Genomic DNA, 27,440 nt, shown 5'->3' with positions numbered 1-27,440 from the left:
CTGACTGTAGCTGGCAACCACTTCAAAGGATGTCAAACTATGAATATCATTAAGCTACTCTCCGGCCATGCCAGCTCTCAACGTACAGAAGAGTCCTCTACCACTCAATGGACACAGGTACGTAACTCTTCTCTCTTTATTAGCTGTGTCACTGAGGCTTGCTATAATACAGATCAGTGTTTGGTAGACTGCTTGATTTGCTGCCATCATGGAAGCCCACATCAGAGGACAAGCTGGAACAAGCAGAGAGTAATGTACTGAAACGTAAGTATCCATTACAAAGTTTACAACCTCTCCACACACACACACATGCACACACCACACACACACACACACACACACACACCACACACACACACACACATGCACACACACACACACACACACACACACACACACACACACATACACCACACACACACACACACACACACACACACACACACACACACACACACACACACACACACACACATACACCACACACACACACACATGCACACACACATGCACACACCACACACACACACACACACACACACACACACACACACACACACACACACATGCACACACCACACACACACACACACACACACACACACACCACACACACACGCACACACACACACATGCACACACACACACACACCCCACACACCACACCACACACACATGCAGACCTACAATCAGATTATCAAGACAGCTTCGTACCTATCAGCAGTGACGCTGTGATACGCACACTGACATTGACAAGTAAGAGTAGTAGAGAGGTGCCTCTTGTTATGATCCACGGCTTTGGTGCTGGACTACTTCAGTTCTACAAAAACCTCGATCACTTGCACTCCGAGCGCTCTATACATGCCCTAGACTTACCTGGCTTTGGTAGAAGCACAAGGAAGCCTTTCCCTCTACATCCAGATAATGCAGAGCAAGAGTTTGTCGACTACCTAGAAATCTGGAGGAAGGCAATGCGATTGGAGAAGTTTGTTTTGCTAGGGCACAGCTTTGGTGCCTACATAGCATGTGCTTACACCCTTCGTTATCCGGAGAGAGTTCGTCATCTGATTCTAGTGGACCCGTGGGGATTTGCACAGCCTCCAAATGAACAGGAGCTCAACGACAAGTTCAAGCAATCATCATGGTTCTGGAGAGCTGTTGGGAAATTGAAGCCATTCACTGTGGTGCGAACTGTGGGGCCTTGGGGTGAGTGCTCTCATTCACTGTGTGTATGCCGTGGGGCTTGGGGTGAGTCCCCCCTCTCATTCACTGCTGTGTATACAGTGTATGTATGCCGTGGGGCCTTGGGGTGAGTCCCCCCTCTCATTCATACAGTTTATGTATGCCGTGGGGCCTTGGGGTGAGTCCCCCCCCTCTCATTGAATGTGTGTATGCCTCCCTACAGGGCCTACTATCATTAAGCGTATGAGAGCTGACCTCGTGAATACATTTAGTGAAGAATTCTTAGACTATGTCTACCACTGCAATGCTCAGAAACCAACGTAAGTTGTCATCAATCACCTACAATGTAATTTTTATGATTATTGATCCATACATGCACACAGTGGTGAGATGGCCTACAATGCAATGCAGTATTACTTTGCCTGGTCCCAGCGTCCTATGTTGAGCAGAGTTGCCTCAAGTCTGTGTCTCAGTGTCCCCCTCACAGTGGTGTGTGGGAGGAGCTCTTGGTTGGGTCGATTAGAGGACAAGACTCCGGAGAAGATAGCTCAAGCACGGCATGACTCGTATGTGGCTGTACACTACGTGGAGGGTGCTGGACATCATGTGCACGCTGACAAACCAGCAGAGTTCAACCAAATAGTATCAGCAACTCTCAAACTTGTAGACACAGATCAGGACATAGCTACTGACAGTAATCCCTCTAATAAATGATATTCATACCCTATTAAATCAATTTTAATTAATATCCTATAATTGTTTGTGTTGCCACATCAGCAACATGTCCTCCAAAGCTCAGAGCTATTATGGCGGTGCTGATGGGGGGAGATATCTACTCAAGTTTTCTAAGGAGGTAATTTTCCCTGCATGCATAGTGTGTGAGTGTGCGGTAGTAAATGGCTTCCTAATAGGGTGTACATTGTTCAATGATGCACATAGAGGTGTGTATACAGTACAGACTAGTTAACTTGTGATAGAGCTATGGCCTCTCTCAAGATGTTAGTGAGACGCAGGTCCACAGCAGTGGACCAGTACATACAGAGAATGAAACAATCCAACGTGAGGAGTTGTACTAATAACTGCTTTGTTGTTAACCTTGTGTGCAGAGTGCTGGCGCCAGTGGTGGTGGAGATGTAAAGACACTTCGATCTCAGCTGCACACGCGACGTGTGGAGCTCAACACAGAGATTGAGAAGGAGGATAGGATTGCTGATGGTTCAAGAAGGTTGCTGGGTGCTACTAGAAACACACACACAAAGAATCAAGCAGCCTTAGAAATGAGTTTCTCAGAGTCCAAGATCAAAGGCCTTCAAAGTGAGCTAGGCAAGATCAATAGCTCCCTATCTGCCTATCAAGCACCGGGGTGAGTGAGTGGTTCCTTGTTACTGTCAAGCACGGGGGGTGCTTGTATGACTATCAAACACGGGGGAATGTGGGTTGCTTGTATGACCATCAAGCATGGGGGGTTGCTTGTATGCTGACATGAGTTGGTTCTTACAACAGCTGTGATGCCACTCAAGTACCGATCATCCCATTGGCATTCAAAGCAACTCACAAGATATGCTTCGAGGCTTCATTTCGAGTGAGTGCTGTACTGATACACACCATTATTACATGTACACTAACTCTTGCTGTACAGAAGATAGCTGCTGCCCACTATCATATCGACCCCGCCACTATACAAGAGGCCATTCAAACTTTTCAGGAATTACGAAATGTGAGTTTAACTAACTGCACAAGTTGTCTTGATTATTCGTGCAGAGTGTGAGCGCTGTGCCTCGTACGGAGGAGGGATTGAGGACTTTGTTAGAATATAACAGCCAGTTGAAACATGCCTCAAAGAGGTTCATCCACCCTAAGCTATCACATGGCCTGTCCTTTACCTGGTGAGTCAGCTAATTGCATGTATCAGGTCAACTGATTCGTTTGTGGTACAGGTATGATGCCATCAATGGACGTCCCTACCAGCAGCAAACTGCCGTGTTTGAGAGAGTAAGTGTCTTCACCACCTTCTCTAGACACATAACTCTCAGGCTTGTGTGCTGTTCAATGTAGCCCCCCTCTCAGGCTTGTGTGCTGTTCAATGTAGCCCCCCTCTCAGGCTTGTACTGTTCAATGTAGCCCCCTCTCAGGCTTGTGTACTGTTCAATGTAGCCCCCCTCTCAGCTTGTGTGCTGTTCAATGTAGCCCCCCTCTCAGGCTTGTGTACTGTTCAATGTACCCCCCCCTCTCAGGCTTGTGTGCTGTTCAATGTAGCTGCCCTCTACTCTCAACTAGCTGCCAAAGTGGACAGGGAAAGTCAGGGCCTCACAAAAGCTGTAGATCTGTTGGAGAAAGCTGCAGGAATGTTTGAGTATGTAAGAGACAAATTTTCCCAAGCCCCCTCTCCTGACCTCTCCACCGAGATGCTGTCCATGTTAGCTGACCTTATGAGGGTAAGCACACTGAATGTACTAGCTATGAATTGTTACCAGGAATGGCAGTACTATATAATTATTATGATAACACCCACCCCCACTTGAAATAGAATTTTAAGCAGAAATGCTAGACTGTAGGAGTGTGGTTCCATTGTGTACACTGAAAGCTAGTGGTTTTCTCTAATACATGTAAGGCAAGTCAGAGGAGGTCCGACATGCGTGCACGAATCACTACAAGTTCAGTGTATTGATATCATTACGATCACGTGATAACGTCCAGGCCAAATGCACTGAACTTGTAGTGATTCGTGCACGCATGTCGGACCTCCTCTGAAGGAAAGTATGGTGAGGTGATTGTACTACCTCACTATTTACCTCACTATGTGCAGGCACAAGCTCAGGAGTTGGTGTGTGATTCTGTGCACGTGGGGAGTGAGCATATTGACCACGCCCACAAGGCAAAGTGTGTGGCCGACTGCTACGCTCCTGTGAGGGAGTTCATGGAGAGGTCAGAGGTGAAAGGTTACCTCCCAGACTGCTGGGTAATGCTAGTCAAGGTAGGCCATTTAGTGGTTGGTACATATCTGTATATACTGTACATATCGTATAGCGGCTAATTTCCGTCGGTGCATATTTTCGTATATAACTACCAAGCTTAATATTTTCGCATAGAACCTATTGCACATTTATAATTTGCAGTTATAATTTCGGATGATGCTCTACACAATACGAACATTTCCACCGTGCATATGGAAATAACCCGTTATACCAGTATCTCTGTTCAGATCAAGGAAGCTCATTATAAGGCCCTGTCCCATTATCATGCAGCCATGGCTCATTGGACTGTTGCTAACGTCCTGTGTGAGTAGTTGTGTGTGTGTGTGCGCATAATAACATTATCGTGAGGAAACTTTTTCTCTTTAGCTGACGGTGGGAGTATTTCAGAGGAGCTGCGTACAGACTTGCACTTCCTGTACATACAGAGTCCTCCTGAGCTGAACGATAACCTCTCATCCGTGCACATTGGACTCGGTGAGTTGCCATACCAACCATTACTATCACAGTGTGCTTATAGATACAAGTAGCAATTTTAAGCCAAGACTTGCGCTTTTTTCTATAATTCAGCCGATTCTGTAGCTATCTTTGGGAGCCCGTGATTTGTTTTCAATAATTATATTGATACATTATGCAGCTCTCATATTGACCGTTCCAATACCTTTAGTTAGTGTACAACCTCACTCGTTACACACACACACACACACACACACGCACGCACACACACACACACACACGCACACACACACACACACACACACACACGCATGCACACACGCACGCACACACACGCACGCACACACACACACACACACACACACACACACACACACACACACACACACACACACACACACACACACACACACACACACACACACACACAGTGCAACGTCACCTCAACTGTGCCACCCTCTCTCACGAGTTTGCTCTCAAGTTTCACAGCCTCTGTAGAGACCTCCATCATATTGAACCCCTCGCTAAGGTTCGTTAATTAAGGACATCTCTAATTAATCAAAATAATATTGTCATCCCCTCATTAGATGTTGGCTGAGGCTTCAGAAATCACTTCGTCTCAGATGGCTGAAGCCACTCAATTGACCGGCGACACTTTGATTTTACCCTCTCTCCAAGGTACGACCATGCATGCAGTACTCATTCAATCATTCTTTATTGCCTCCATGCACATGTAGCGTCTGGTATTGCCGTCCACTCCCAGCCACCCAATATGTTGTCTGTGAGAGTGCCTGACTTGTTTCGTGTGTTAGGACCCCTCCCACTATTCTCAGCCGACCATCAATGGTCTCCTCCGCGTAGCGTGAGGTTGGACAACACAATACAATCTCTTGGATTATCCATACGCAAGTGTCGTCCTGTGCTGGTGTCCCAAGTGGAGGGGGGCGGGGCAGCAGAGGTAAGTCTCAATTAGTGGCCGCTCTCTAATGTACCCCCCACCCCCCCTTTAGGCTGCTGGAGTGAGAGCAGGGGATTGGATAATGAGTGTGAACAGAGAAAGCATTGTGTACAGCACACACGAGCAAGCGGTGGAGATCATCAAGTCAAATACAGAGTCAGACACTCTAGTACTGGACATCTGTACACCAAAATAACATTAACACAATTTGTTTAATCAGTTGTGTTTTTTTATATCAATTTTATGAGTGGACATTATTTGCTATCATGTATGTTATTGTTATGCACTGCTACACTGCACGGTTAATAACAAATTGAGTGGGTGGCTGCTCTTCATGATCCAGCCCCGCCCATTTCCTCAAGCCTGATTAGCTAAGCAATCAACTCAACATGACGCTCTTCTTGTTGATTTTGTCCATTGTATCCCTGTGCAGTGCAGTGCCACAGCAGGTGGTGGACCTGACTGGAAGCTCATGGACTGTTGCTGATACTGGAGGGAGGGCCAAGGTGTCTGCAACTGTTCCCGGCCAAGTGCACCTAGATTTATTGTGAGCTATTATTAAAACGCTATAATATAGCTATATACCGTATAGCAGGTTATTTTTGTATGGCGTATATTTTGTATTGTAGAGCATCATACGAAATTAAAACCACGATGTTCAACGTCACTGCACTATCCTGAGCTGTACAAATATAAATACGCAATTAAATTGGGCAGTTCATACGAAAATTTGAACCAACAAAAATTACCCGCTATATGGTATCCTTAATCCATTATTGCCTTTAATGCAGGAAGGCTAAAGTTATTGAAGATCCCTATGGTGAGCTCGTCAGCAAATATAAATCTCGGGCTCGTCTCTATTTATTTTATTTGTGGAATTGTGAATAAAAACTGCTAACTGCCATAGCTAAATGTATTTCACTCCCTCTCCAGACGGCTGGAATGACTGGTCGTATCAATGGATTGCCTACTCTGACTGGACGTACAGCCGAGAGTTCCAGCTGCCTAAGATCACTGATCAGACCGTCCTACTGAAGGTGGAGGGCTTGGATACCGTAGCAACTATAAGGTGGGGGGGCTTGGATACTGTAGCAACTATAAGGTAGGGGGGCTTGGATACCGTAGCAATTGTAAGGTAGGGGGCTTGGATACCGTAGCAACTATAAGGTGGGGGGAGGCTTGAATACTATAGGAACTATAAGGTGGGGGGAGGCTTGAATACCGTAGCAACTATAAGGTTGGGGGGCTTGGATACCGTAGCAATTGTAAGGTAGGGGGGGGGGTCTTAGTTCCTACATCTGTACAAATATAAATACCTAAGAAACCATTTAGAAAACAGTCATTGATTTCCTACACACACACTCAATAGCATTGATGGTAGCGAGGCTGGAAGAGCTGTGAATATGCACAGAACTCACTACTTTGACATCACTGTAAGTTCTATTAATAGTACTCTCGTGTTACATTGCTAGCCCTATAGCGGGAGGGTATAAACTTTTGTGGAAAGACCGTTAAATGATTTCGCAGATTTAATGTTTGTGAAGTATCAGCTGTTTGGCGCATGCATGCATGCAATAAAATGTTCGTGAGTATAAAGGTTCACAGTACATGCTTAATCAGCGAAAAACGTGAAAGTTTATACCCACCCGCTATACGGTAATCTGTCCACTGCAGAGAGCACTGGTGGAGTCTTCCCGAGATCACACAATTGAAGTAACCTTCAATGTAAGTAAGAAATTGTTTTATGCTATAATTATAGTGAGCCCAACTTAAAATTATTTTCTTGCAGTCTTCAGCAAATTATTCCCTCGGCATGGCAGGCATGTATCCGTACAAGCTGAATGGAGGAGGTATGTTGTGGCCAATCAGATTTATTCGCTCAGCATTGTGTATACTGTTGTCTAATAGTACCCTCCCCCCTCTACTTGTACAGGACAATACTTCAACTATTCCAGCCGAAACTTTGTTCGTAAGACGCAGTCAGACTTTGGTTGGGACTGGGGTCCAGCTTTTGTACCATCAGGAATCACTGGAAACATCTCGTACGTTCTTTATCATCTCCAACCACCCACACACACTTCTACCCACTCCACAGGGTCATTGTGACGAGTGGTGTGTATGTGACCCGCATTACGCCCAAAACGTTCTTCAGTGACGGCTTGTACGGTGTGAATGTTACCATATGTACAATGGTGGGGGCGAAATTGGGGAGTGCCATACTATCCATTAACTACACACTCGAGACTCCAAAAATTGGACTCTATGAAGATGTAAGCTTTGTACTTTCTGACACAATTTTGTAAAAAAAATCAACTGTTCTTACTCATAGAGTGAGCCTCTTCATGTGGTGTCCATATAGCTCATTAAATTGGCTAATCTAGCCATTCCCGTATTGGAAAAACCTTTCTGATATGCTGTATATATAGTATCTGCATTGGAACATAATTCCCACTATTTTAAATTTTTACTGAGCACTGCTTGTCTCTACCTATGCATGCAGCGGTACACACTGTACTCGTCCTCTCGAGAGGTGTGCATCTCCACTCACACTCAAGTGAGCATTGACAAGATAGAGCCGACGTACTTGTGGTGGCCCAATGGTGTGAGTAACCACGCCCCCTCCGTCAGTCAGGCCATCGTCTCAGTCAACATCACTTCATCAGTGAGTTCCCAATATTGGGACCCAAAAAATTTTAATTCTAAAACTTCCCCTCTATGAGTATACCTAGTACTGGGACAAGATTTCCTCTGAAACTTTATGCACAATAAAAAAAAAACACAGTTTCACAGTGCTCCTCCTTCCCCTTTTTACCAAGCTGTTTTTTGTCCGCTCAGACAGACTCGGCAGACGTGTTGTGGAAGTCTGAAGTGACAAAGAACATTGGATTCAGAAGGATAGATCTGATACAGGTGTAAATACCATAGTGATGCTCATCATAATTAAATTTTTATAAACGTTATAATTATTAGGATGCAGTGAAAAGTGGAGAAACGTTCTATTTTCAATTAACGACCGAGGGTAAGTCTCGAAAAAAATCTACCATCATGATTTGTTAATTTAACAACCGTTAATCACCAGATGCTAAATATCCGATATTTGCCAAGGGCTCCAACTTTATACCAATGGATGCTTTCGTGAATAGAGCCAATCAGGAAACAACTCGAAGATTGCTGACCTCGGCAGTTCAGGGGAACCAGAACATGATTAGAATATGGTAAGCGAGTATGGAATTACGTACGGCTGTCATTTTGTTAAACATGTGACCCTTTAGGGGTGGTGGTCTATACCAGCCGGACTGGTTTTACGATTTGTGCGATGAGTTGGGGATCATGGTGTGGCAAGAGTTCATGTTTGCAGACGCTCTCTACCCAAGGGACAAGGTATACAGAGTAGATTACTGAGTAGATTACTGAACAACCCCGTAGTTTACTAAGTTGTGCGGTAGTTTACTGAGTTGCAGCAGCAGAGATTACTGAGTAATAGAATCGTCCAACTAAGCTAGCTGTATAACTAATGTACACGTCTTTGTAGGATTTCTTGATGGAGGTGGAGCTAGAAGTTCAAGATGTTGTTCGTCGTCTTGGAAACCACCCCAGTATTGTCCTATGGAGTGGCAACAATGAGAATCAGGTTCGGATTGTCACTGTGTAATATTGCATTATGTGACCTTCTCTCAGGATGCGGGGGAGAAGGACTCGATTAGTCTGGTGGACTATACTGTACTATACGACTCGGTTGTCAGGGCAACACTCTGGCTAGAGGTGAGGCAGTCGACCAATCAATGTACTAGTAGCAGTGCATGGATACAACATTACAGCTTGAAATTAGATGGTCTAGATCAAGGATACCTTTTAAAGAAATTTTGTTCACTAGCGTTCTCTGTGTGGCTCATCACTTGGTATATACTCGGTTCAATACCTCTATCAATTCTTAGCATAGAGAATTTCTTGGGAAATGAGAATTCTTATATTTATTGAGGGTAGTGTTGTTTGTCAACTATAGCTGAAGTTTGTTTACCTCAGTGCAGTTCAGTTGTAAACCAGTTCATTTGCCATAGGATACGACAAGGATTTACTGGCCAAGTAGTCCATCCAATGGAGTGCTGGTGGACGACAGTGCCAGAGGGCTCTTCATTCAACGCTGGGGGGATGGGGGCAGCTCCGATTATGGTGATACTCACAGGTGTAAAAACATTCCTACGTAATCGAAAAGTTTGATTTTACGTTGTTTTTTTAGATATAACTATGATGACTTTTGCACTGATGATACCAAGTTTCCAACGCCACGATTTGCCAGTGAATTTGGTTTCCAGAGCTATCCTTCATTTGCCTCTCTTGCAAAGATCTCCACCAAAGTGGTAAGTTGATTCCTCCTGACGCTGTTGTTGATTGACGCTAACACAAACTTGACACTAATTTGATTCTGATTTGACACAGGACTGGAGCAATGATTCTCCACTCATGAATCATCGTCAACACCACCCAAACGGTAACCAAGAAATGGACGCACAAATGAAGATGTTCTTTAGATCTCCCAACAAGTAAGTTCTGATTCCCAATTTATTATGACCACTTTTTTTTCTACTGCATGAAAAAATGTCCGTTTTTACATATTTTTCTTGTATAGTTCGGACACAGCTGTTCAGTTCCAGGATTTTGTGTACTTGAGTCAGGTGGTTCAGGCGGTGTGTATAAAGGCAGAGGCGGAGCATTATCGTCGCTACATCAGTGTGGACGATGTGTTCACTCGAGGGACTCTGTACTGGCAGCTGGTGAGGTCATTCAAGCACGTTTTATATACATGTACATGTACGTCTACTGTATAAGTATGATATCTATATACACACAAGTACACTAGCCTATAGCTAGCTTGTGCAGGCCTGTTTGTAATTAGTAATGAAGGCTGGAGTGCACAGAAAGTTATGACAAAAAACAGGCCCACTTTAGAAAAACGGCCAATTATAGCCCACGCTTTTTTAAGAAATGGAAAGTTTGTGCCATTGTACATACACTCACATCCACACACACAGTACACACACACACACACACACACACACACACACACACACACACACACACACACACACACCCACCCACACACACACACACACACACACACACACACACACACACACACACACACACACACACACACACACACACACACACACACACACACACACACACACACACACACACACACACACACACACACACACACACACCCATCCACCCACCCACACACACACCCACCCACCCACCCACACACACACACACACACACACACACACACACACACACACACACACACACACACACACACACCCACCCACACACACACACACACACACACACACACACACACACACACACACACACACACACACACACACAGTACACACACACACATACACCCACACCCCCACACACACAGAATGACATATGGCAGGCTCAGAGTTGGGCTTCTCTCGAGTGGAGTGGCCAGTGGAAGCTCTTGCACTACTACATGTCTGACGTCTACCGACAGCTGTCTGCCTCCTCCCTCGCCGAGGACAATGAAATAGGGATTTACATCGTCAACGATGCAGCAATTCAAAACATCGAGTATAACCTCGTCATTAATGTACTTACGTGGAAGGTGGGTCAGGTACCTAACTGCGTGGGATTATACATTATACATGTTAATTTGACCGTTCCTCTTTGTCTTTGGAGGATTATTTGAGTGCGGAAAAGTATTCAATTTCATGTCCCTTTTAAAATAGTTTCATCCATATGGTAGTTTAGATTCCAATATTTTTCTGACATAACTATAGCTACCGTGCTTTACAAGACACGTTAGGTTTACGCTCTGTTAATAAACTTCACAGGGAGAGAATGTGAGGGCATATGACATTATCGGAGCAACTGCTAAAGCATTCACTGGAAAGAAGGTGTGGTCTTCGAGCATAGCTGAAATCTTTGCCGGCACCTCTACCGAGGAAGCCTTCCTTCACTACACCGTCATGATACCAAAGAGTAAGAACTAGAGACGTATTTATTATTGTATATATAATTATGCTGATGAAAACAGTAGACATAGATCTACACAGGAGTATTGCGGCTCTCCTAAATATTACTGATACCTGCTTTAGGTGGAGTGAGTAATTACACTGGTAACCATTTCCCTGCCAACTTCAGCAAAGTTGCTCTGGAGCCAGCGACCATCACTCCCTCACACTTCACCTCAGCCTCCGCTACCAAAGTGATGGTAAGGTGTAGAGAGTGTTATCACAAAATGTTGTTTTGACCATATTTTTTATTTTTAGCTCCTCTACTTGACAACACCTTAGTAATTACCATCAGTATACTCGACCCCTTGTCTACAAAGTCACATAATTATAATAGATATATGTCTTCCTTGATCAATGATAAATCACAATCCTATGTACCCCCCCCCCCCCATTCTCACCAGTTTAACCTGAGTTCAAATGCTGTGGCTCCGTTTGTGTACCTTGAGAGCAGGAATGTGCCCGGAAGGTTCAGTGATAATGGGTTCACCATCTTAAAGGGAGGGCAGATATTTATGAGCTTTGAGAGTTGGGAGAAATTTGATGTGAAGCACTTTTCCAGTGGGCTCTCTATCAGGTAACCATAGCTACTCGTTATTGGACACCGTGTTATCTCACGTACTGCCCTCTCAGGTCCCTTCAAGATACTTACAGTGACAAGCTGTATGAAGCTAAGAACAGGTATATATGTTCACTGTACAGTCTGCATTAATTAATTTATGTGCAAATCAATCTCTTAGCTTCGTATAATTATGATATTTAATGAGACCACCCCCTTCATTATCGCAGGTTTAATTCTCAAACGTAACTAAAGTGGAAAGCCATCCAGACTGGGTGTGTATGATCATAATACTTTGAATTTTGTTTTATAATTGTATTAAAATTGTAATTTAGCTTTTTTACGTATAACTATGATTGATTCACAATTTTTTTCCATTTCCATTGTCAGTATAAACTATATATGAGATCATCGATCAGATTATGATGGTATAATTATACAGACTTAACTTACGCAAACTCTACTAATTGAAGACAAAGCTACGAGACACTAAAAACAGAAAGAGAATAAAATCTACGCATGCATGTATTCACTCCGTTCATATAATAGTTATGGGTTTATATTAGTCTGATTGTTTCTTGAGCCTCCTCCTCAGTTCCACAGGAACCTTGTCAAAGCACTTCTTACAGTACGGCCGCTCGTCCATCTCCGCATAACGAGCTCCACCCCTGGGGGAATTAAAATTAGAATAATCAGGATGTCATACAGGATTTTGAAGTAGAGGAGGGAAATGAGAAAAGTAACCAGAAAATGTTGCTAAAAAAAGGTCAACTGTTATTTCAATACCCAGCTATGGACACTCAGTCATAATTGAAAGGGGGGGAATTGGAGCTAGGGGGGGATATCCCCCCTCCCCCCCCCTGTATGACACCCTGATAATAACCACCACACAGAGACTAATTACATCACTGGTACTGTATGCTTATGGTCGCACTTATGCATATAAGTGGATACAATCAGCATTTTGACACAAACGGCACCCCATATCCAGGGGTGTAGCCAGGATTTTGGGGAAGGCATCTAAAAATGTACCCTTTTGTCGTTTCTGACCCTCACGCATTACTAAATTAAAATAGATGACAGTCAAACCTTGATGATGCCAGTTGTGAATCGCAGGCCGTACAACGGAAGTGGTGAATGCACCAGTTCTTGTTAAGCACGCTCACCACTGCAGGGACGTGTATAATAATCGTACAGTGACAACACTCGTAGATACCACAACTTACCATCACCACGGCAAGGCTTGTTGCACGAGAAACACACATCACCAAACAGCTGAGAGAGAAAAGGCGGACACAGAAATGAATAATTAAACGTACACTTGTTAGATACTGGCAAACAGGGACTTACAAACTTGTAGTCTCTCTCACAGTAAGCCAATCCCTTCTTCTCAAAATGGCGTCTCCCCTCAAATGCTTTCTCACAATGAGCACACACAAAGTGCTGTATAGAGAAGACACACACACACAACCATGATTAGTGCAACTGAACCCTGAGACAAACAGTACATTCCACTATGTATTGTATCACAATATTCCATAAATATATTGTAAAGCCAATCTTATATAACTGAGTAGTACTCGCTCACCTCCGGGTGCCAGGTCTTTCCGAGGGCATGAATAATCCTGCCTTCAATCGGACGGCTATAAAGAAGGAAGAGTGGTAGTGAGGCAACAAAAAACAAGTGGTTGATGGACTCACCGACAAGCTGAGCAAATGGCCGACTCCATACTGTCATAGCAACGAAGGCAGTACAGCTCACCATCATGTTCACGACACTTGGAAGTTAGCGGTTTTCTAAAGTTAATGAGAAAATCTCTTAATTGTCTAGATCTATTTACGCATATCTGTGTAAATTGGGTAACCTTGTACCTCTTAATGGTAACTTTGAGGGGGGGGGGGGGAATATTGTTAACAGTCTCTGAATTTACCAGAAGGCAGGAAAATATTGTTAACTTGTTTACTGGTAATTTCTTACGTGCACTTGTGGCAATTGAAATGCTCCGGATGCACCACTTGGAATTTGTACACAATGTGTTCCCCCTGAATAGGCAGACTGCACTTGCCACAGAACTTCTTAGAGCCACCTTTGAAATCGACATTACACTTCTTACAGAGAGGCCTGCATAGTAACAGACGATACAAATACAATATTAGGAAGAATGTCTAAAGTATATGGCCATGATCACGTACAGTGTACACAGTACGAAGTATGTAGTTGGATATAATTATACGTCAGTGTAAAAAGCTATTGAGGGACTATCTACAATCCAGAATTCATGACACTGTACAAAACACCATTAAGACTCAGTATGTAATAATGGTCATAATTTGCAATCCTTTATAGACACACAGGACGCATACTTAGACTAGTTGCCTAGTGACCAAAAATAAACAGGAATGCACACACACACACAGGCCCAGCCAATGCCCATAAATGGAGCTACACATACCTTCCCTGGTTCTTGACAAAGCCAATGTCAGCTAGATTACAATGACAGCTGATGCACTTGAAGCACTCGGGATGCCACGACTGACTCATAGCACGAATCACTCGTCCAATTACAAACTCACCTGGATAGGGACGGGGAGGGGGGGCAAAATATGAGCAAATAGCCTATAAATAAATAGATTGTTTATGCTCTACGATTAAAGTTTAAGCTATTATAGTATCATATACAACACTGACACAAATAAAACAACATTAAGAATGCTCTCTATAGTTACAACACACACACACACACACACACACACTCTCCTCTCTCTCTCTCTCACCACAGCCACTGCAGCAAGGGGCAAAGAGGGTGTGAAAGTCACTCTCACAATACTTGCGGCCATCATGCTGGAGGAGAAGAGGTTGGATGAGCATTGTATGACTTAACCTATGAGCTCACCTCAAAGAACACTCCTTTAGGGAACGGCTGGAAACACTGGACACATCTATCGGACAGAATAAAACAACATCAACATAGTGCTTAGAAAACCAGCTGCAAAACCAGCTCTGTTCAACATTTTTCACTTACACGAAGCATGCCTCATGCCAAACTTGTCCTCCAGAGTTCAGGATGTTCTCATCTCGGCCAAATGCCTCCTGACAAAGCGTACACACCATCCCAGGATCCATCTTGGCTTTTTGCCTTTTAGTTTGGGGAAGCGGGTCAGAGGTCACACACTAACATTATCAAATAGATGTAACGACCATGCTCTGTGGATCAAATCGCCCTCGAGGGAGAGATCAATGCGTGTGCGGCGCATGCGTACCTAACATCCTAATAACATCTAAGTGGTGTGAATTTTATACACACTCCACTGCTCTAGTTGAAATGGTGAAGCGACTAAATATTGTGCCTCTGGTGATAGTTGTATTAGTATTTCTGGCATCATTCTATGGATACATATTTACATTGGTTCAAAATCAAAATCTAGACTTGGAAATCAGTGTGCAAGCTAGATCTGAAGTGGAATTGAGCAACAACAGGAGCAACCAATCAGATCTATTTCCTAGAGATGTCTTTACGCTGGAACAAAAACGAATGGGAGCAATCCTTTTACACATACTGGGAATCTTCTACATGTTGATAGGTATTGCATTAGTTTGCGACGAGTTCTTTGTTCCCAGCTTGGAAGTAATTGTGGAAAAACTCAAGATACCCAATGATGTCGCAGGAGCTACATTCATGGCAGCTGGGGGGAGTGCACCTGAATTTTTCACATCAATGTTTGGAACATTTCTTGCACAGAACTCTATTGGTTTTGGAGCAATAGTTGGTTCTGCAGTATTCAACATTTTGTTTGTGATTGGAGTGTGTGGATTGGTAGCTCCTCGTCCACTGAGGCTAACTTGGTGGCCGTTATTTCGAGATACGTTTTTCTACGCACTTTCTCTTGGATTACTCATTGCATTCTTTCAAGGGAGAGAAATAGAATGGTATGAATCACTAATTCTCTTCTTGGTGTATGTATTCTACGTGCTCTTCATGTTTATCAATGGAAAAGCTGAAACATTTGCTCGTAAATATTTGTCTAAGCTGCGAAAATGTTGCTCGTGTAAAAGACGTGTGGAACCAATACCTATTTCTTCAACACAAGAAGCTACCTCAAATACCCTTAAAGAGACAGTCTCAGAAGTAAGCCCTTAAAGTTAATGACACCTTCATGATATTGTTAATAGGTGCTACTAATTGCCACCTCTTTAATTTCAGGCGCATTTTTTGGGGTCAGACGATCTGGTGCCACATCTCTCATCCTCTACACAGACTCTGAATTTACTAGAAAGAAAAAATGAGCACACAAATTCATTGTCTGTGTCTCTGTCTATCTCAACATTTCAAAGACGTCATAGCACTGACTCCGGTTTTAAAAGCGTAACTCCACACAACCTGAGTGTTATCACTCCTTTACCACTAAGCCGAAGAACATCAACTAGAAATGCGCACGGGAATTCTGTGTCTCTGTCTACCTCAACATGTCAAAGACGTCATAGCAGCGACTCTGGATTTAAAAGCGTAACTCCATACAACCTGAGTGTTATCACTCCTTTACTAAGCCGAAAAACATCAACCACCCCCTCAGTTTTTTTCTCTCAGTCAGTCACCCCTGAGCCACCCCGATCTCCATATATCCCCATCACTAAAATCCAAAAAGTAGTTGAAAGAGATGGAGAGAGTCGATGCTCTAGTAGTCGAGGAAGTTCATCTGGCTCTAACCAACAAATCACGATACCTGTCATTCAAGTTCAAGCTGCAACGCCTGATTTTAGTGAAGAGATACAAGAACAACAAGAAGAAGAGGAGCCACAAGAACAACAACTGTTACAACAAGAAGAGCCAGAGTTCGACGAGGAAGGAATAGTTAACATCATACCTCCCAAGAGTTGGTGCAAGAGAATTCTATATGTGCTTTTCTTTCCACTGATTGTACTTCTCTACTTCACTCTACCCAATGTCAGAAAACCGGTAGGTTAAATATTCAGTTACTATCACTCCACTTGTATTATCACTGAGACTGTTATTCCGTTCCAATGTACACATTGGCTGCATGATAATTACTGGCATTACAGGCATAGCTTGTAAAATATAAGTTGTTACAGTACAATTTTAACTTCCCTTCTGCCACTCTTGCAGCGTTGGAAGTTATGGTTTCCCTATGTCTTTGTTGTTAGTGTGGTATGGATCGGTGTATTTTCTTACTTCTTGGTCTGGTGGGCTACTGTATTAGGAGAGACAGCGAAGATCCCTCCGGCCGTAAGTATTACTACCGTAGTGCTAGAAATATATGCAAGCATAAAATATTGCATTTTAAGGCTACAAAAACGTTATGCAATATTATTGAACTCTACGATTTCAATGGGGATTGTACAGGCCTCGAATAAAGGTCAATAATTGTGCAATACAAATTTATGCGATATGATAGGCGCTCACATAAATAGCATCACACATATACATTTTTCTAGCACTATGGTATTAGCACAACTGTTACACTACACGTATCACTAAAAGATTTGCATAGTTCCCGTACATGCATGTCATGTAGCTCAATTAGCAAGCTGTATCGATCATGCAATTATAACTGGCACAGGTTACAGGGAGTACGTTATTGGCTGCTGGTACTAGTGTTCCTGACCTGATAAGCAGTGTGATCGTGGCTAGGAAAGGCTATGGAGACATGGCCGTGTCCAGTTCTATCGGAAGCAATATTTTTGACATTACTGTTGGGTAAGTGACTGCCACGGTACACATGCAACACTTAATTGTGCTAACATAGGGTACGGGTTTGAGTACGTGTTTTTACACTACACAATTTACTGGTAGAGTAGTCTAACTTGTGTTATCCTTTGGTTGTCACAACACAATAATACACTGCCCTTTCTTTTTTACAGCCTCCCAGTAGCATGGCTACTGTTCAGTGCAATCAACAATGGAGAGCCGATTGGGGTGTTCAGTATGGGCCTCTTCTGCGAAGTTATACTGCTTATTGGGATGCTCCTAATCGCTGTGTTTAGCATAGCCATTTTCAGATGGAAGCTTGGAAAACTACTGGGACTGTTCTTTTTGAGTTTGTACGTTATCTTTGTCACATTAGGTGTTCTATTAGAACTAGTATTAGTTTGTACAATCTCATAGAGTATATTGAGAACAGTTGCTTAGTTCATTGTCAGCAGTTTATGTTCAAAACAGTATTACATGTATGCCGAATTCGTTAACAATAATCATAAAAATGTACATGTAAAAAAAGTTTATGTCCAACAACTCGAAATTGTAATTGTAACAAAACTAACAGCAGCTACACTGTCCCTCTACCTAGTCTGAGTTTGAGAGTGTCTCTGTCCTGAGCCCATCGTGCTGAAAAGTCAGAGAGGATCTCTTCACACTGGGCAGTGGACGGTAGAGAGAGATACTTGTCTCTCAGCTCGGAAACAGCTCCGTCAAAGTCCTCCAATCTGTAACAGTATAAAGTTATGGCTCAATACAACCACATGCAGTTAGTACAATTTGAGAGCCAATGGGATACACATGCTCCATAACTTAAGACTGCTAGAGTCATGTGTACAGTTATGTGTAATCTTAGTACGTACTTTTTATAGGCCTTTGGACAAGGTTTCATCCTTCGTACGATGCCCTTGTTACCGTCCTCTAGCAGGTTGTATCCTAGTAGCTTCACTTGCTGGTAGGCAACAGAACCTGTGTACGTAATGATCAGGTAATCAAAACAATGACTTGTACATAGATATAGTATAATTATAATTATGTACATAACATTTTGTTATTGGAATTTAGATGTATGCAATGAGTTACAGTTCTCGGTAGCAATTTCCGGAAATTTGTCAGTTGGTATAGCAACGGTATCGGCCAAACTGCACAGCTCATCTGCAAACAGCTCTAGCAGCGCTCTCAATGAACATTTTCTCATCCACTCCTCTGGTATTGATTTGGCTCCATAAAAAGCACCGGCCAATTGTCCATAAATGGCTCCAACAGTGTCAGCATCATCTCCAAGATTGACTGAAAATGGTTATTGAATCGATGGAATACATGTCTTGAAAACTCACCGACTTTGAGACATCCTTCTTTGAATGATGAGGTGCTATAGAAGGCCCATAGCGCGGCCTCTAATGACTTAACAACATAGCCCGAGGCATTTATCTCTGGTGGTTCTTTCACCTTGAATGATCCCATTGCAATCTCTTGAATTGCAGGTACCTGTGAGGAATACGAATATTTGTGTGGTTGTGATTGTGTGTTTCTGAAGTTACCCAAGTTGCAATTAAAAAGGAAGCATTGCTTACAAGGGAGTGGGTGTCCCAGTAACCAGGGACTGGACTATAGCGAGGAGAGAGGAGCTCTTCTTTGGGCAAACCATTTAAAGCACCCACAATGAGTCCAGCATAGTACCTGAGAGTGCATAGATTTCCCATGACCTTAACATTGCTGGTAGATTCTGCTTACCTGCATGCATCCACAGCCGCTTCAGTTCCATGAGTCGTTCGTGATGATTCTCCACTTATTGTCATGGCAACTTCCGGGTGTGTACGGTAGAGCAGTGGAACAGGGCACAGCCTCATTAGAGAGCCATTGCCGGCTGCTGACTTGGCAGTGGACCCGGGATATGGGTCAGTCTCTCTGGACCGTTGGAACTTGTGCATTGCCATGCTCACCGTTTTTCCCACATCAAAGCAATCACCAGTGCTAGACAAATGGCCTTCCTACAGTAGAGATAATACGAGAGCAGAATCAGCCACTTTTAAGGAAAATTAGTAACTGTCACGTCCTACAATACACCAATGAATTGGCTTTCCTACTAAGTTGAAACTGGAGGAAAAATGGGCATTCAAAGCTAGCTGCAAAACGCCGAAAAAAGTAGAGTACCACCACAGGACATACCTCATACCATCTCCAGTATCTCTTGCTTTGATCGACGGGGTTGAAGCCGTGGCACTCAATTAAACTCTCCGCAAGACACAGGGCCATACTGGTATCGTCTGTCCACTATAAACTAATAGTACAGTGCCAGCATATTACTACATGAACTCACTTGTCCAGGTTGCAGAGAGAATTTGCCTCCTCCCTTCATGCCTGTGACAGGCTCAAAACTCCCTGGTGGCATAAACTCCACTGCTGTTCCCACTGCATCACAGATAGCCAGTCCAAGCAAAGAACCACGCACTCTATCACTTACTTCAGCCATGTCGCCAGAACTTACAACTACTAGCCCCTCCCCCTCATAACAAAGCAAGCTTCCTCTTACTAGCCACTCCCCCTTCAAATTCCCAACAAAAAATGTTTATCTCTTGATAAAACAAAATCAGATTTGATGATAAACTAAGTATTAAAAAATGGCATGTGCATGTGAATTATTGAAAGAGGGTTGCACACAACTGTTGATAGTTTGATAGTGTTCAAAATATAAAACGGTGATGCTTGTTCTTGGGAACCATTGTCTTGGTTTTCTCCTGCTTGGCAAATATCACCTGAACAACGAGACGTACATTGTCATTGAGATAAAACTATAGCTACAGAATATTAGAGATGTAGCTAGCTGTACACACCTTGTTATCACCAAGGAGCTGTAGCGTTTTCTCCAAATGCTCCCGACCATAACCATTCTTCAATACAAAGTTGTACATATGACGAAGGTTTCCAATCTGTATACACGACAGTATAAACCAGAGGGTCATACATGTATGTACGTATCACTATGGTGTGAATGTAGTCTCATGGATTAGCCCCCTCCTAAGAAGGGGGCTGATCCATGAGACTAGTGTGAATGAGGTACCTGCTTTCGGTTCTCAAAACCATACTTCTTGGCCAAGTTGTCCACATCCTTCTCAGTCACATCCTCTCTCACACCAACAGCCCAGCTGTTTGTCCATTGCTTGTCTGACACACGCACAGACTCTGTCACGGCCAGACACACAAGCAAAACAAGGAGATATGTTAGAGAAGACATCTCAGTTTCTTGATCAGTAGGCCGATTTTTCTTTAATAAAACGGGGATATAAAAGGATTAGGTAAAGATCGTGAAGGTTACTTCTGCCCTCTGACTTGTCAAGGTACGTAGCTAGCTGTAGAAGAAGATGGCTGGATATGGGCTTCTTTTTCCCCTCGTCTCCAACTTGTTCATTCTTCTCTGGGGACTGTTGGCTGGTCTGAAAGTGCTGTGGGCAATCATCAAGCATCCAGTGGAGTCATTCAAGAAGACAGCTAGGGACACTGTTCCACCTTGTCTTCAAGATCCTGCGCTGGGTGAACACGAGTTTGTGCGAGCGAATGGAATCAAGTTCCATTGTGTGAGGTCTGGCGATAAGTCCAAACCACTCATGCTCCTATTGCACGGGTTCCCAGAGGTGAGTGGAACTGTACAGTACCAGCGTTAAATGAAGCATTTAAACGACCATATTAATTACCGGAATACCTCTCCAAATATGCCAACTCCAAATGAACTCTAGTTACAGATTATATGTTCTCTGATGTATCATGCTTTGATTGAGTGGGTGGAATGATTACTTTCCACCTCCCATACTACCCACGCACACACACACACACACACACACACAGTTCTGGTACTCGTGGCGATTCCAAATCCCTGCATTCAACAAGCACTTCCACGTTGTTGCCGTTGATCTCCGTGGTTACGGGGAGACTGACCGCCCCCCTAACAAGCTTGACTACACACTGGCCAAGCTTCGGGAGGATATTGCTGAATTAATCTCAGCGCTGGGCTACTCCAAATGTGTCCTGGTGGGTCATGATTGGGGTGGTGCTATCGCATGGTCTGTTGCCCATAAATACCCCGACGCTATCGAGAGGCTAGTAGTGTTGAATTGTCCTCACTCCAAGATCATGGTTCAGACACTCACGAGCACTTGGGCCCAGTTCATGAAGTCCTGGTACATGTTCATGTTTCAGGTGAGTGGGTAATTAGCAGAGGAGGTCCGACATGCGTGCATGAATCACTACAAGTCCTAGTGCATTTGGCCTGGACATTATCACGTGACCGTAATGACATCAATGCACTGAACTTGTAGTGATTCGTGCACGCATGTCGGACCTCCTCTGGGTAATTGTGTGTATATAATATATATACATGCATTGTATCAGGAGTGCACTCCAAATGTTATGTCATCAATATTATCAGGTGTGCATGTTTAGAAAGCACCCATAGTAACGTGCCCAACCTCTTTCAGTACTGTACATGTAATAATTTAGCAGCCTTTTTGGTATACATGTACGAGTAGTCATAGCTAGCAGCTAGTCAATTTTGAAGGCATAATTATGCACGTATGTGTTATAGATTTATTATATAATCAGCCTCTGCATGCTCTACATTAATCCCCATGCACAGATCCCTATGCTTCCTGAGTTCATCTTCCGCATGAGAGACTATAACTATTTCAATGCCATATTCCGCTCGAGGAAAGCTGGAGTCCAACACAGGGAGCACTTCACTCCTGAAACTGTCGAGGTGTTCAAATACGTATTCTCCCGACCCGGTGCTCTGACCCCGCCCCTTAATTACATCCGCTGTATATTCAACAGGGACCATACGAAGGACACGCCTAAGTCTCCGATAACCACACCCACACTACTGATCTGGGGGGATAAGGATGCTTTTCTTGAGAGCTCTATGGCAGAACGTCATAGCACCCTGGTGACTCATCTGACAGTAAAGCATCTGGCAGACTGTTCCCACTGGGTCCAGCAGGATGATCCAGACAAGGTACGCTAGCTGTGGTTATCCCCTCACCCTCTGAATACTTATCAGAGGGGTCCGACAACCGTGCACCTAACATTAATGTTTGCTGAATTCAGCGTTCTCATAAAACTTGCCTTTAGAGGTAGATGTTGCACTTTTCTTAGACTTAGCCCTCTGTCTTATATTAATTGTTAGGTCTAGTTTTAGTAATAAGAGCTATAACTCTCTCAGCCAATATTAATGCTAGGCGTACGGTTGTCGGACCTCCTCTGGTAATGTGGTTAACCCAAATACTTACTAAGTAGTAACCCTTACCCTGACCATTCTCATTATTCTTTCTTCTGTAGGTAAATGAACTAATGGCTGAATTCTTGAAGCAGTAGAGCCTCGGAAGCTAATCAAAACTGGACAATAACTGTGTGTGCCTATTGTATAGATGAACTTTATGCTATTCGAATTGATTTAATTGTATTTTGGCTGACGTGTTATAAAATATTAATATCGGGGAATTTGAATGTATATTATAATTTATACTTGGACAAGTAATGTAAATTAAGCAAGCATGTACAGGCAGAGCACATAACGGTGACTGCCACTCTGACAAATAATTATGAGTCATCAATATAGATTGCCCTGCACAAAAAAACAAAAGTAACCCTATCATCATACAGTGCTCAAATGCTATATATAAATAGTAGCTCTGCCCATCCAGTGACTTATTTTTTTTGCTGAAATATACTTACGAGTAACATGATCTTACAATAGTATAAATTATATGCCCCTTAATTTTATGATTTAAAGTGCTATAAAAATTATACTAGTATAACATTAAACATTTATTTTAGCCTCGTATAATGTTCATAATGTAACTTGTATACATAATATAAATTAATGATCATGACTGTGATGAGGTATTGGAATGAAGTCTATATACGTACGTACTTCTCAGAAAATGAAACTAAAATGAAACCAGTGATATGCTAATTCTAAATACTATGTTAGTCCATTGAAGTGATCGGGTAGCCATCTTGAAGTATATTACCAAAGTTACATACAATTCAATGCTGTTTGAATGCTTTCAGAGCGGGGAACTCTTTCCTTGAGCCACTCGCAAGGATACAGTCGAGTTATATCGTTGGAGTGATCTTTAAATGCTTGTTTGAGGTGGGAGTTCAGGAGTAGAGCGAGTTGCTTGGATACACAGGCCGTCTGAATGTTGAGCAGATCTTCAGGAGTACAGTCTGTCAGCCCACTGTCATCACTCTCGTTGGCCTTAAGCTGTGGGGGGGAGTGATAATCCTTAAATAGTACAAGAGGACACATTAATCAATCAAACAGTTCTTCTCATCTCACGAATTTCACCGGAACTTTTAAATGTGACTCACCAATTTGCAACCTTCCATCACCACTTTCTCCAGCACCAGCTGTAGGTCATGTGCTTCAGTGCTGTTAATAGTTGCTAGGGAGCGGATGACTTCAGTTAGGTTGCACACACTCTCCATCACATGACTCAACTGGTCGTTGCTTGCGTTGACATTTAGTGGATTCAACAGCTTGTTCTGTATAAGAGTGATGAAAGTGAGTGTTAAAAAAACATTCGTAAATGGGCATAATAGGCACAACATGGTGATGATGAAAATTAGATACGTGGCGGAGGAATTGGTATATGCAATGAATTAATTTGTTATGTACTTTACTTACAGCATATCCACCCGAGGCCAGTATTCCATTCACCCAATTCCATGTTGGACCAGTAGAGTTACGCTCTCGTTCATTAGGTACAGGAAGACAGCTGCCAAAGCTGAGCATGGCGGCGATAATGAGCACTGCAAACAACTGAATTGAAGCCATTGAATACTTGAGTTAGTTCTTCTTCTTGGATTGAGTTGGAAGTAAATGGTAAATGATGTTTTAATGCATCTTTAACTGTACCCACCGCTTTTATAGCTGTGATTCACTATTTGACACATGGATGTTATGTTAGTCATACTCATAGGAAAGGTTTGGGAAGGGAAAGTAAAAGCTAAGTGTTTGTGTGGGGCCTTGTGAGTCCTCTAAAGGCTTGTAGGATGCATTCTTTTCGTTTCCCTGAGGCAATGAAGAGCCAATGAAGCATGTTTAATATGAATACAGCATAAAGTACGAGTAGTGTTATGAAACTAATTATACGGTTCCTTAAACACGTTACAAATTGACTTGTAAACCACGGGAGGGAAACTCAACGTAATTATCGGTCATCACATAGTTATGATCAAGTGACTAGTTGGTTACTATTTTACAGATCCCCCGTAGTCCGTAGTTCTAAGCTGATGTGGGTACATTACATACACTAGTTCTTTGAGAGTGCTTAATGATCTGCGACGATTGGTAACACCAACGACTAGTGTGAAATGCATATTAGGTTAGCAGTCTGCTTGATATGCAGATTCTATGTTTACAGGCATCGTCAGACATAGTGGGAATTTTGGGGAAATAAAAGGAATTCATGAACTAAAGAGGTGCTAAAAATAATAATGACGTATAATAATTACATCACATTTACAAGCCTTTAACAATATAATTATACGATTCCTATACACTCATTTAGATACTACGCTTGACTACAATACAATTACTTGACAACGGAATACTAGGTATACTAAGTAAATTTGCAGGTATACTAAGTCCTATAGTATACCTGCTCTGAGGCACTTTTCCCATGTACTTCCCATGTAGATCTTATCAACTAGTGTCTATTAATCTTCAATTGACATGTTCCATTTCAATTCAACATACACAGGGCAAAAGTTATGAAAATGTACAAATAATTATTATCATGATTGTCAAAACTAATACGCCTAGCTGGGTTCAGATTGCTAAAATGGGCGTGGTCTACTGCTGACCTTTAACCTCTTAGCTAATAAATAGACGAGAGCGCCGAGTCCCGAGGAGAACAGTAATCCAAACCCCGCCCACTTTACCCAGCTCGGAATACGCCACGAAGACGGAAGATTACTGGACCTGCAACAGGGCAAAGACATATCAAGTAACAGAGTGTTACTTTTGAATAAATAGCTTAGAGGAGGGAAGGTATTGGGACAAGTACTAAACCAGAAAGTGATCTTATCTTATTTGGAATGGAACCAGGCCACACACACAGTAACTAGCATACACTCACTCTGGAATGGAACCAGGCCACACACACAGTAACCACACACACAGTAACTAGCATACACTCACTCTGGAATGGTAGATAGACCTCTTGTGTGTACATGTACTGTACCATACACAAATACACACAATGATGGTAATTGGGCCCGCACATTATACATGTAGTACAGATTGGGTGCATACCAACTAAAATTAAGGGCTACACAAAAGGTCAAGGGTCACTCACGGGTCTCTGGCAACAGTAGCGAGGTGTGTGTAGACAGCTGAGAGGAGGTCGGGGGTCGTCATTGAGACAGAACGAGGGGGTGGGAGCTCGTACTCCTTACACAGCTCCTCTGGACTCACATCACATTCCTGTATGTGGGGGTGTGTGTGTGAGTGGGCGGTGGCATGAGGGGGCGGTGATATAGGTGGCATGTGGTAGGTACCTGTTTAACTTTAGGGAGGTCACATTTGGTGGCTACAAAGACGCACGGTACCAGGTTTGTGACAGTCGTTTCAACGCCTTCCTGCATGAGTAAGTGTGGGGGGGAGGTTAATATGAGTACATGTGTGTGGGGGGGAGGTTAACATGAGTACATGTGTGTGGGGGGGAGGTTAACATGAGTGAGTGTGGGGGGGAGGTCAACATGAGTGTGTGTGTGTGGGGGAAGGTTAACATGAGTGCGTGTGGGGGGAGGTCAACATGAGTGAGTGTGGGGGGGGGAGGTTAACATGCATGAGTGTGTGTGTGTGTGTGTGTGTGGGGGGAGGGGGTAGGTTAGTTTCACGAGCTACAGTGTACATACGTCGAAGGGCATATAATTATCCATACACTCACAAATATCTGTCTTGAGGCTTGGAATGAGTTTGGTTGTGAGGTGTCATAGAGTAGACAGGCAACGTCCGAGTCAGTAAGTGCCCCATCAATAGCCTCCTCCTCATCTTCTGTCGGGTCATAGCTGCTCTCCTGGAGCTGAGGGTCGGGCGACAGTTGGGTAACAATCTTACAGGTACGTTCGACTATTATTATTGGCAAACACAAAAACATACACACAGAGCAGAGCATTCAGGGACTACTGAAAAATCACATGCGACTAGAGGCCAGGTGCTTCAGGTGTAGCGTGCTTAGAAGCATAAACTCACCACAAGATAAACTTGGCGTTGTGTGTCAGGTAGAGTAAGGCCTTTGATGGTCATGGCTTCTTCCCCGTCTTCTGCTGCCACTTCAGACTGACCAATCAGACCTCGTACGAAGCTTGTCTTGCCACACCCCCTCCCTCCCAGCACTCGGCAGTGGTACACACTTCGATCAGGGTCCATTGCCTCAACATCTAGCCAGTCACACAAAGGTGTCACCACATTATACACACGTAAAAGTAGACCCTTCAACTAGAATGCTTGTAAACTGCTACAATATGAGTAGTCTGGCGGGCCATACTCTG

The 27,440-nt window shown here is 43.3% G+C and overlaps 10 protein-coding genes across 15 annotated transcripts in view; 5 read left to right on the top strand and 5 right to left on the bottom strand.

Annotated features, from left to right (window-relative positions):
- Positions 1-1,938, top strand: LOC135339038 ((Lyso)-N-acylphosphatidylethanolamine lipase-like). Its single transcript, XM_064535147.1, has 5 exons — positions 1-117; positions 173-264; positions 682-1,206; positions 1,406-1,502; positions 1,566-1,938. The coding sequence occupies exons 1-5, from the start codon at positions 68-70 to the stop codon at positions 1,894-1,896; spliced, it is 1,095 nt and encodes a 364-aa protein (XP_064391217.1). The 5' UTR covers positions 1-67; the 3' UTR covers positions 1,897-1,938.
- On the top strand, positions 1,908-5,825 carry LOC135339021 (rhophilin-1-like). 3 transcript variants are annotated; one of them, XM_064535122.1, is made up of 15 exons: positions 1,938-2,035; positions 2,136-2,241; positions 2,289-2,545; positions 2,686-2,764; positions 2,822-2,899; positions 2,944-3,068; positions 3,120-3,174; positions 3,417-3,617; positions 3,989-4,156; positions 4,385-4,460; positions 4,524-4,631; positions 5,042-5,139; positions 5,198-5,288; positions 5,348-5,568; positions 5,621-5,825. In XM_064535122.1, the coding sequence occupies exons 2-15, from the start codon at positions 2,164-2,166 to the stop codon at positions 5,762-5,764; spliced, it is 1,779 nt and encodes a 592-aa protein (XP_064391192.1). In that variant the 5' UTR covers positions 1,938-2,035; positions 2,136-2,163; the 3' UTR covers positions 5,765-5,825. The 3 variants fall into 3 exon arrangements, with proteins under 3 accessions (XP_064391194.1, XP_064391192.1, XP_064391193.1); XM_064535123.1 differs by having other exon boundaries at positions 1,960-2,035; positions 2,094-2,241; XM_064535124.1 differs by lacking the exon at positions 2,136-2,241 and having other exon boundaries at positions 1,908-2,035.
- Positions 5,826-5,917: 92 nt separating this feature from the next.
- Positions 5,918-12,595, top strand: LOC135339012 (beta-mannosidase-like). 4 transcript variants are annotated; one of them, XM_064535110.1, is made up of 25 exons: positions 5,918-6,115; positions 6,360-6,388; positions 6,502-6,637; positions 6,938-7,001; positions 7,243-7,293; positions 7,358-7,418; positions 7,502-7,610; positions 7,664-7,838; positions 8,069-8,230; positions 8,404-8,478; positions 8,539-8,587; positions 8,648-8,783; positions 8,841-8,949; positions 9,101-9,199; positions 9,247-9,330; positions 9,627-9,751; positions 9,806-9,926; positions 10,006-10,109; positions 10,196-10,340; positions 11,003-11,206; positions 11,436-11,583; positions 11,700-11,815; positions 12,020-12,192; positions 12,249-12,298; positions 12,411-12,595. In XM_064535110.1, the coding sequence occupies exons 1-25, from the start codon at positions 5,958-5,960 to the stop codon at positions 12,425-12,427; spliced, it is 2,700 nt and encodes an 899-aa protein (XP_064391180.1). In that variant the 5' UTR covers positions 5,918-5,957; the 3' UTR covers positions 12,428-12,595. The 4 variants fall into 4 exon arrangements, with proteins under 4 accessions (XP_064391180.1, XP_064391179.1, XP_064391181.1 ...); XM_064535109.1 differs by having other exon boundaries at positions 12,249-12,296; positions 12,405-12,588; XM_064535111.1 differs by lacking the exons at positions 5,918-6,115; positions 6,360-6,388; positions 6,502-6,637 and adding an exon at positions 6,707-6,735 and having other exon boundaries at positions 12,249-12,296; positions 12,405-12,588.
- On the bottom strand, positions 12,578-15,359 carry LOC135339048 (LIM and senescent cell antigen-like-containing domain protein 2). The gene is made up of 11 exons (XM_064535157.1): positions 15,198-15,359; positions 15,069-15,114; positions 14,950-15,016; positions 14,628-14,748; positions 14,153-14,296; positions 13,876-13,971; positions 13,763-13,817; positions 13,525-13,617; positions 13,401-13,449; positions 13,264-13,342; positions 12,578-12,842 (listed from the first exon to the last, which is right to left on the bottom strand). The coding sequence occupies exons 1-11, from the start codon at positions 15,296-15,298 to the stop codon at positions 12,737-12,739; spliced, it is 957 nt and encodes a 318-aa protein (XP_064391227.1). The 5' UTR covers positions 15,299-15,359; the 3' UTR covers positions 12,578-12,736.
- On the top strand, positions 15,330-18,296 carry LOC135338939 (sodium/potassium/calcium exchanger 2-like). Its single transcript, XM_064535033.1, has 5 exons — positions 15,330-16,301; positions 16,377-17,129; positions 17,298-17,417; positions 17,752-17,888; positions 18,053-18,296. The coding sequence occupies exons 1-5, from the start codon at positions 15,375-15,377 to the stop codon at positions 18,294-18,296; spliced, it is 2,181 nt and encodes a 726-aa protein (XP_064391103.1). The 5' UTR covers positions 15,330-15,374.
- A 24-nt stretch (positions 18,297-18,320) lies between these two features.
- Positions 18,321-20,389, bottom strand: LOC135339032 (ADP-ribosylarginine hydrolase Tri1-like). The gene is made up of 8 exons (XM_064535141.1): positions 20,206-20,389; positions 20,055-20,159; positions 19,620-19,876; positions 19,460-19,565; positions 19,223-19,373; positions 18,969-19,175; positions 18,749-18,854; positions 18,321-18,613 (listed from the first exon to the last, which is right to left on the bottom strand). Exons 1-8 carry the CDS (start codon positions 20,356-20,358, stop codon positions 18,457-18,459), a joined length of 1,242 nt encoding a protein of 413 aa, XP_064391211.1. The 5' UTR covers positions 20,359-20,389; the 3' UTR covers positions 18,321-18,456.
- Positions 20,390-20,437: 48 nt separating this feature from the next.
- On the bottom strand, positions 20,438-21,169 carry LOC135339063 (uncharacterized). Its single transcript, XM_064535188.1, has 3 exons — positions 20,947-21,169; positions 20,720-20,815; positions 20,438-20,641 (listed from the first exon to the last, which is right to left on the bottom strand). The coding sequence occupies exons 1-3, from the start codon at positions 21,118-21,120 to the stop codon at positions 20,570-20,572; spliced, it is 342 nt and encodes a 113-aa protein (XP_064391258.1). The 5' UTR covers positions 21,121-21,169; the 3' UTR covers positions 20,438-20,569.
- A 16-nt stretch (positions 21,170-21,185) lies between these two features.
- Positions 21,186-23,385, top strand: LOC135339043 (epoxide hydrolase 4-like). The gene is made up of 4 exons (XM_064535153.1): positions 21,186-21,517; positions 21,729-22,079; positions 22,516-22,890; positions 23,214-23,385. The coding sequence occupies exons 1-4, from the start codon at positions 21,248-21,250 to the stop codon at positions 23,247-23,249; spliced, it is 1,032 nt and encodes a 343-aa protein (XP_064391223.1). The 5' UTR covers positions 21,186-21,247; the 3' UTR covers positions 23,250-23,385.
- Positions 23,386-23,714: 329 nt separating this feature from the next.
- On the bottom strand, positions 23,715-25,453 carry LOC135339056 (uncharacterized). The gene is made up of 3 exons (XM_064535175.1): positions 24,568-25,453; positions 24,252-24,425; positions 23,715-24,144 (listed from the first exon to the last, which is right to left on the bottom strand). Exons 1-3 carry the CDS (start codon positions 24,715-24,717, stop codon positions 23,914-23,916), a joined length of 555 nt encoding a protein of 184 aa, XP_064391245.1. The 5' UTR covers positions 24,718-25,453; the 3' UTR covers positions 23,715-23,913.
- Positions 25,454-25,607: 154 nt separating this feature from the next.
- Positions 25,608-27,440, bottom strand: part of LOC135339019 (mitochondrial Rho GTPase 1-A-like) — a 5,891-nt gene continuing 4,058 nt past the window's right edge. The window contains exons 15-19 of the mRNA XM_064535120.1: positions 27,142-27,329; positions 26,837-26,971; positions 26,445-26,525; positions 26,243-26,370; positions 25,608-25,866 (exon numbers count right to left, since the gene is read on the bottom strand). Coding sequence (XP_064391190.1) covers positions 25,722-25,866; positions 26,243-26,370; positions 26,445-26,525; positions 26,837-26,971; positions 27,142-27,329 — 677 coding nt within the window. The 3' untranslated portion in view covers positions 25,608-25,721. The remainder of the gene's footprint in view (positions 25,867-26,242; positions 26,371-26,444; positions 26,526-26,836; positions 26,972-27,141; positions 27,330-27,440) is intronic.

This window comes from Halichondria panicea, chromosome 7, assembly GCF_963675165.1.
Source record: "Halichondria panicea chromosome 7, odHalPani1.1, whole genome shotgun sequence".
Classification (NCBI taxonomy): domain Eukaryota; kingdom Metazoa; phylum Porifera; class Demospongiae; order Suberitida; family Halichondriidae; genus Halichondria; species Halichondria panicea.
The sequence above is the reverse complement of the archived record's forward strand: the minus strand, read 5'-3'. Positions and strand labels throughout refer to the sequence as shown.

What these genes read in the sequence shown, in the direction of transcription:
- LOC135339012 (XM_064535110.1), top strand. Translation starts at nt 5,958, where the DNA reads ATGACGCTCTTCTTGTTGATTTTGTCCATTGTATCCCTGTGCAGTGCA. An exon ending in GAAGGATAGATCTGATACAG is followed by an intron (nt 8,479 to 8,538) that starts GTGTAAATACCA and finishes TATAATTATTAG; the next exon opens with GATGCAGTGAAAAGTGGAGA. An exon ending in CACCGTCATGATACCAAAGA is followed by an intron (nt 11,584 to 11,699) that starts GTAAGAACTAGA and finishes TACCTGCTTTAG; the next exon opens with GTGGAGTGAGTAATTACACT.
- LOC135339043 (XM_064535153.1), top strand. Translation starts at nt 21,248, where the DNA reads ATGGCTGGATATGGGCTTCTTTTTCCCCTCGTCTCCAACTTGTTCATT. An exon ending in TATTGCACGGGTTCCCAGAG is followed by an intron (nt 21,518 to 21,728) that starts GTGAGTGGAACT and finishes ACACACACACAG; the next exon opens with TTCTGGTACTCGTGGCGATT. An exon ending in AGCAGGATGATCCAGACAAG is followed by an intron (nt 22,891 to 23,213) that starts GTACGCTAGCTG and finishes TTTCTTCTGTAG; the next exon opens with GTAAATGAACTAATGGCTGA.
- LOC135339032 (XM_064535141.1), bottom strand. Translation starts at nt 20,358, where the DNA reads ATGGCTGAAGTAAGTGATAGAGTGCGTGGTTCTTTGCTTGGACTGGCT. An exon ending in GCGGCTGTGGATGCATGCAG is followed by an intron (nt 19,566 to 19,619) that starts GTAAGCAGAATC and finishes ATGCACTCTCAG; the next exon opens with GTACTATGCTGGACTCATTG. An exon ending in AGAAGGATGTCTCAAAGTCG is followed by an intron (nt 19,176 to 19,222) that starts GTGAGTTTTCAA and finishes AACCATTTTCAG; the next exon opens with TCAATCTTGGAGATGATGCT.
- LOC135339063 (XM_064535188.1), bottom strand. Translation starts at nt 21,120, where the DNA reads ATGTCTTCTCTAACATATCTCCTTGTTTTGCTTGTGTGTCTGGCCGTG. An exon ending in GTTTTGAGAACCGAAAGCAG is followed by an intron (nt 20,816 to 20,946) that starts GTACCTCATTCA and finishes TCGTGTATACAG; the next exon opens with ATTGGAAACCTTCGTCATAT. An exon ending in AGCTCCTTGGTGATAACAAG is followed by an intron (nt 20,642 to 20,719) that starts GTGTGTACAGCT and finishes CTCGTTGTTCAG; the next exon opens with GTGATATTTGCCAAGCAGGA.
- LOC135338939 (XM_064535033.1), top strand. Translation starts at nt 15,375, where the DNA reads ATGCTCTGTGGATCAAATCGCCCTCGAGGGAGAGATCAATGCGTGTGC. An exon ending in TTAAAGAGACAGTCTCAGAA is followed by an intron (nt 16,302 to 16,376) that starts GTAAGCCCTTAA and finishes CTTTAATTTCAG; the next exon opens with GCGCATTTTTTGGGGTCAGA. An exon ending in TACCCAATGTCAGAAAACCG is followed by an intron (nt 17,130 to 17,297) that starts GTAGGTTAAATA and finishes CCACTCTTGCAG; the next exon opens with CGTTGGAAGTTATGGTTTCC.
- LOC135339056 (XM_064535175.1), bottom strand. Translation starts at nt 24,717, where the DNA reads ATGGCTTCAATTCAGTTGTTTGCAGTGCTCATTATCGCCGCCATGCTC. An exon ending in TGGCCTCGGGTGGATATGCT is followed by an intron (nt 24,426 to 24,567) that starts GTAAGTAAAGTA and finishes ACTCTTATACAG; the next exon opens with AACAAGCTGTTGAATCCACT. An exon ending in TGATGGAAGGTTGCAAATTG is followed by an intron (nt 24,145 to 24,251) that starts GTGAGTCACATT and finishes TCCCCCCCACAG; the next exon opens with CTTAAGGCCAACGAGAGTGA.
- LOC135339038 (XM_064535147.1), top strand. Translation starts at nt 68, where the DNA reads ATGCCAGCTCTCAACGTACAGAAGAGTCCTCTACCACTCAATGGACAC. An exon ending in CTACCACTCAATGGACACAG is followed by an intron (nt 118 to 172) that starts GTACGTAACTCT and finishes GCTATAATACAG; the next exon opens with ATCAGTGTTTGGTAGACTGC. An exon ending in GCGAACTGTGGGGCCTTGGG is followed by an intron (nt 1,207 to 1,405) that starts GTGAGTGCTCTC and finishes GCCTCCCTACAG; the next exon opens with GGCCTACTATCATTAAGCGT.
- LOC135339021 (XM_064535122.1), top strand. Translation starts at nt 2,164, where the DNA reads ATGGCCTCTCTCAAGATGTTAGTGAGACGCAGGTCCACAGCAGTGGAC. An exon ending in ATATTGAACCCCTCGCTAAG is followed by an intron (nt 5,140 to 5,197) that starts GTTCGTTAATTA and finishes TCCCCTCATTAG; the next exon opens with ATGTTGGCTGAGGCTTCAGA. An exon ending in GATTTTACCCTCTCTCCAAG is followed by an intron (nt 5,289 to 5,347) that starts GTACGACCATGC and finishes ATGCACATGTAG; the next exon opens with CGTCTGGTATTGCCGTCCAC.
- LOC135339048 (XM_064535157.1), bottom strand. Translation starts at nt 15,298, where the DNA reads ATGGATCCTGGGATGGTGTGTACGCTTTGTCAGGAGGCATTTGGCCGA. An exon ending in GTGAGAGAGACTACAAGTTT is followed by an intron (nt 13,450 to 13,524) that starts GTAAGTCCCTGT and finishes TTTCTCTCTCAG; the next exon opens with CTGTTTGGTGATGTGTGTTT. An exon ending in TCACAACTGGCATCATCAAG is followed by an intron (nt 12,843 to 13,263) that starts GTTTGACTGTCA and finishes TAATTCCCCCAG; the next exon opens with GGGTGGAGCTCGTTATGCGG.